Here is a 4,134-nt window from a genome sequence, read left to right on the forward strand (position 1 = left end):
CCTCCGTCTCGGGCACAAGAACAGTCCCGGTGAGTGTTTGGCCGGCGTGCTGCGTGTGCTGTGAGCCGTGCTCGGGGGGCCACTGCTCTAGCTTCCATACCCCGTCTGTTTGACTCTTTGCTTCGCTTGTTCGCGCCCCACGCAGCCGGAGGAGCTTAGGGGGGGAGGCACACGTCACAGACGAGGCGAGGCTAGCCGGCCGAGCTCTACTGCCATCCAATCCAATTTGCGTATCAAATCGTCGGTCCTCCCCGTCCCACGGCCGAAGGGAAATGGGGAGGGGAACGGGGCGCGGGAGGGGAGCGGAGGCAGGGAGGTCTCATTCGAGCTGTCTTTACCAGAGGCGCGCTCGCGTAAAACAAGCTTTATTGCAGCGGCAACAGCAGCAGCTCGGCTGCAGGCGCGAGGCGGGGACGGGCACACCGGGCCCTAGCCGGGACCCCGCGGCCGTTGGGCCCGTCGGGACCCGCGGGCCGGGGGCGGCAGGGGGGCGGCCGGGGTCCCGCCGGAGGTTCCGGAGGTACGGCCGCTCGGGGTGTCTTATTGCCGGCGCGGGGGGCGGGAGGACCGGCCTAAGCCCCCAGCAGCGCCCCGCTCGGCATCGCCTTAACGCGACCCACTTTGAACGGGAACAAGGCGTTATTTGCGCGCACGTCGCATCCCCCTCCGCTCGCCCCCTCCCCTCTTTTCCACCCTCCTCGCTCACAGCGCCGTGGCGGGCGGGTGCGCTCTGTAAACTCAATCAGACAAGTTGTTTGCGGCTGCGATTAAGGGCCGCTGACGTCCTGCCTTCTATGGCCACGGGCGTGGCGGAGCGGCGACCTCGGCCAAGCGCACTGCAACAAGTAGCATATCCGCGCATCCACGGGCTCCAGCAGCGCCCTCCGGACACACCGCAATGACGTTCCCGGCCCCTTTCGTGCACCACCGGGCCACGACCATCCCTAAAGGCCGTGCGGTGGCTTCGGTCGGTCTACCCACACGACCCCCGGACGTCTCTCTTGCCTCCCAGCTTACGGACGCTCCCCTCCCCCTGGAGGGCGGAAATGCCGCATGAGCTGCTGTAATTAACCCCGTCCGAGCCGCGGGGACGCCCTCCTGCAGCTCGCCGAGCGCGGGGCAGGCTCAGGCATGGACAATTAACTGTCCTGATTTTCAAGCGACCCCCCAAACTTATTTTTCTTTAGAAATATCTTGGCCCCTCCCTCCCCGCCCCTTCCGACCGATAGGTCACCCGGTGAATCATCCCGGTGCAGTTCTTCGACCCCAGCCCAAGCGGTCTCCGTGTCCTTGGCTTGGTCCTTCAATGCAGCCCTCCGCTCCGTGCCTGCGCTATTGTTCCCGTTGCGCGAATGCGACGGCCCGTCCGTGTCCGAAAATGATGATTCGTGCCTTCTTCCCCGCCTCCTGTGCAACGCGCCGCGCGCGACCCCGCAGGAGGGACACGTTTTCTGACGCACCCCCTGGCCTATCCTCCCCCAGGCAAAGAGATGGTGGACTACATTGCCGACTACCTGGAGAACATCCGCAGCCGCCGCGTCTATCCCAACGTCAAGCCCGGCTACCTGCACAACCTGGTCCCGGACAGCGCGCCCTTGGAGCCCGAGAACTGGGAGGACATCTTCAAAGATGTGGAGCGGGTCATCATGCCCGGGGTAAGTATTCCCTCCTTCAGAGACCTTCACTCGTCGCAAAATAAATCAACTATAGAAAAAATGTCGTCCGACAGCTGCAATGCAGGTAAACTGATATTGTCACTACCGGCCCTGCACTCTCCAACCCACCCCCCTCTTTTTTTATTCATTGTGCTCTTCTAAAAATATCCGAAATCGAAAGGTGTCGACCTCCCCTCGCTTCGCATCCTGGGAACCCATTGTGAACTAGCCCTCATCTTGCTTATTAATATGTAGGTACGCGGCGTGAGCGGAGAACTTAACATATTCCTTGGATGCGACAAAAGGCTACCATTCTGACAAAACTGGTTTCTAATCAGGGTAAAGGAAACTTGTTCGCATCCCAACAAATGTGGCAGGGAATACATGAATGGGAAAATCCGCACCCAATGAAGTGTAACATAAACGTAGAAACACTTTATGATCCTAAATATCAGACGAACACTTAGAAGACAGGTGGTTTAAGATTTCACCACACTAGCGCAACAGTAGCTCTGAACTGGTTGGGTATAGGTTCTGAAGTGCTGGACTGGATAAAATACCCTCAAAAAGAGGGATCTCCAACAGAATAAATTCAACCTTCCTCAGCAACGAAAAGGGACATTAAATCTGAATGATGAATGATATTCAAGTGAGATAGCCTGAAGACAATCGTTCCTGCCCAGTTAAAGTATTGAGACTGCTTGTGGTGCAGGAAGTAGCATTGTGAAAGGTGCAAAGGCATATTTGTTCAGTAATTTAATTTTAAAATGGAAAGGAAGTAATATTAATACATTGATGATCCGGATGAGCAAAGTGGATATCGTTCTGACTGATCATAGTACTCCTCGCTGATAAAGCTGTGATACGATCAAATATACGTGTCACATCAATATCAGCGGGAAGCCCATGATAATTGAACTTTCCAAAGAAGAGCAGTGGAGCATAACATGAAGATGTTGTAAGTGGTTCTCCTCACTGATTCTAGCTGTGATATGTTCAATATCAGCATGTCCCAGCCAAACCAGCGAAGAGTCCACAACAACCCGGCCAGCGAAGAGAAGAGGTTAGGTGGCGACTGAGCATCGCCTTGGTGCGTATCAAAGTTGACTGTGATATGATAGCAAATCAACATTTCACAGCCACTTTGACACAGCCACGACGAGCCCCGCGTACAAGACGACCTGGAGAAGAGAAGAAATACATGGCAACACATGCGGCGAAATGTGCGGAGACATCGCTTCCGGTGCGTCCACACGACCCAAAAAGCACCCTGGAAAAGACAGCCGCTAGTGTTTCACAAGGTATATCACGGGAAAACGTGAACGGGCGGTCAAGGCGACAGCGATAAAACAGTCTTCGAGCAAGCAAATCGCGGCCAACCATCGTTAAACGCACAAACACGCCGGGGCGACCACGCTCCCTATTCCCGCCACTGCGCCGCGAGACACGCTTCGGAGCAAACCCCAAGCCAAGCCCAGCGCAACGAATGGCGCGGCAGGCGCGGGGCCCGGGATCGGACCCGGGCACGAGGGCGCGAACTCGCACAGAGCAAAAAGACAAAACTGAGAAAATGATGCAAACCGAGCAAGCCTTGCGAAGGGTCGCACGGGGTAGCGACGGGGCCAACACCCAACGGCCAGGAAAGACTCCTAGCCAAGCCTCAAACCCACGCTAACTCAGAGGCGTCCTCCCGGCCGAACCCACGCCAACGGCCAAACGCAAATTTGAAGGCTGAAACTGGCGGCGAACAGGGGCGGGCGATGAAAACCAAATAACGGCGAGGAGAAACGGACAGGCGTCAACACGCACGTGCAGTAAACAGCATGGCTTGCACACTCGGAAACAAATGCGAAATGGAGCAGGTAGCGCCAGGTGCGCTCCGCGACGCGCTGCCTTTACCTCCGCCGAACGAGCGTCGTCTCGTCTCGTGGCTGCGCGTCCCGCTGCTCTCCTCTCCGCGTGCTCGCACCGGGAGCGCTCCTCGCCTCTGCGGCCAGGATCTGGAGAGGATGCCTCCGCCAGGAGCGCTGGCGTCGGTGTGCTTGCCTGACCATGACAAGTACCGAAACTTTCGGTCCAAAAGGCAAACGGCTGGCAGGATCAGGATCGTCCACATTTCACGCTGTTATCGCGGTAAAATTGCATACAGAGTGGAGACGATTAAAAAAAGAAATAATTCGACAGACTTAATGCACCTCATGAGTCGTACGAGAAACTCTTTCTATACTATTTAAATTACAGCTTAAGTGCGACATGATCACTATGTGGTCATGCTCGCATGTTAAATCAGAGGGAATGATGATAAAGTTCCCCCCATATGCAAAATTTTTACTACCAACAGTACTTAGTAAAAATAATGAGCATTGCACACATTTGGCACTATGTACTCTGTTGCAGGTCACCCACTGGCAAAGCCCGCACATGCACGCGTACTTCCCCGCGCTCAACTCGTACCCGTCGCTGCTGGGGGACATGCTGG

General features: G+C 56.0%; 2 protein-coding genes across 3 annotated transcripts in view; both read left to right on the plus strand.

The window, feature by feature from the left end:
• LOC113206554 (histidine decarboxylase) overlaps positions 1 to 4,134 on the plus strand; it is a 46,431-nt gene that overhangs the window by 39,060 nt on the left and 3,237 nt on the right. The window contains exon 2 of the mRNA XM_052264518.1: positions 1,483 to 1,655. Coding sequence (XP_052120478.1) covers positions 1,483 to 1,655 — 173 coding nt within the window. The remainder of the gene's footprint in view (positions 1 to 1,482; positions 1,656 to 4,134) is intronic.
• LOC113206547 (zinc finger protein 184-like) overlaps positions 1 to 4,134 on the plus strand; it is a 24,628-nt gene that overhangs the window by 17,167 nt on the left and 3,327 nt on the right. The gene's annotated exons all lie outside the window — the stretch shown is intronic.

This window comes from Frankliniella occidentalis, unplaced genomic scaffold (genome assembly GCF_000697945.3).
Source record: "Frankliniella occidentalis isolate FOCC.00 unplaced genomic scaffold, Focc_3.1 Scaffold19, whole genome shotgun sequence".
Lineage (NCBI taxonomy): Eukaryota > Metazoa > Arthropoda > Insecta > Thysanoptera > Thripidae > Frankliniella > Frankliniella occidentalis.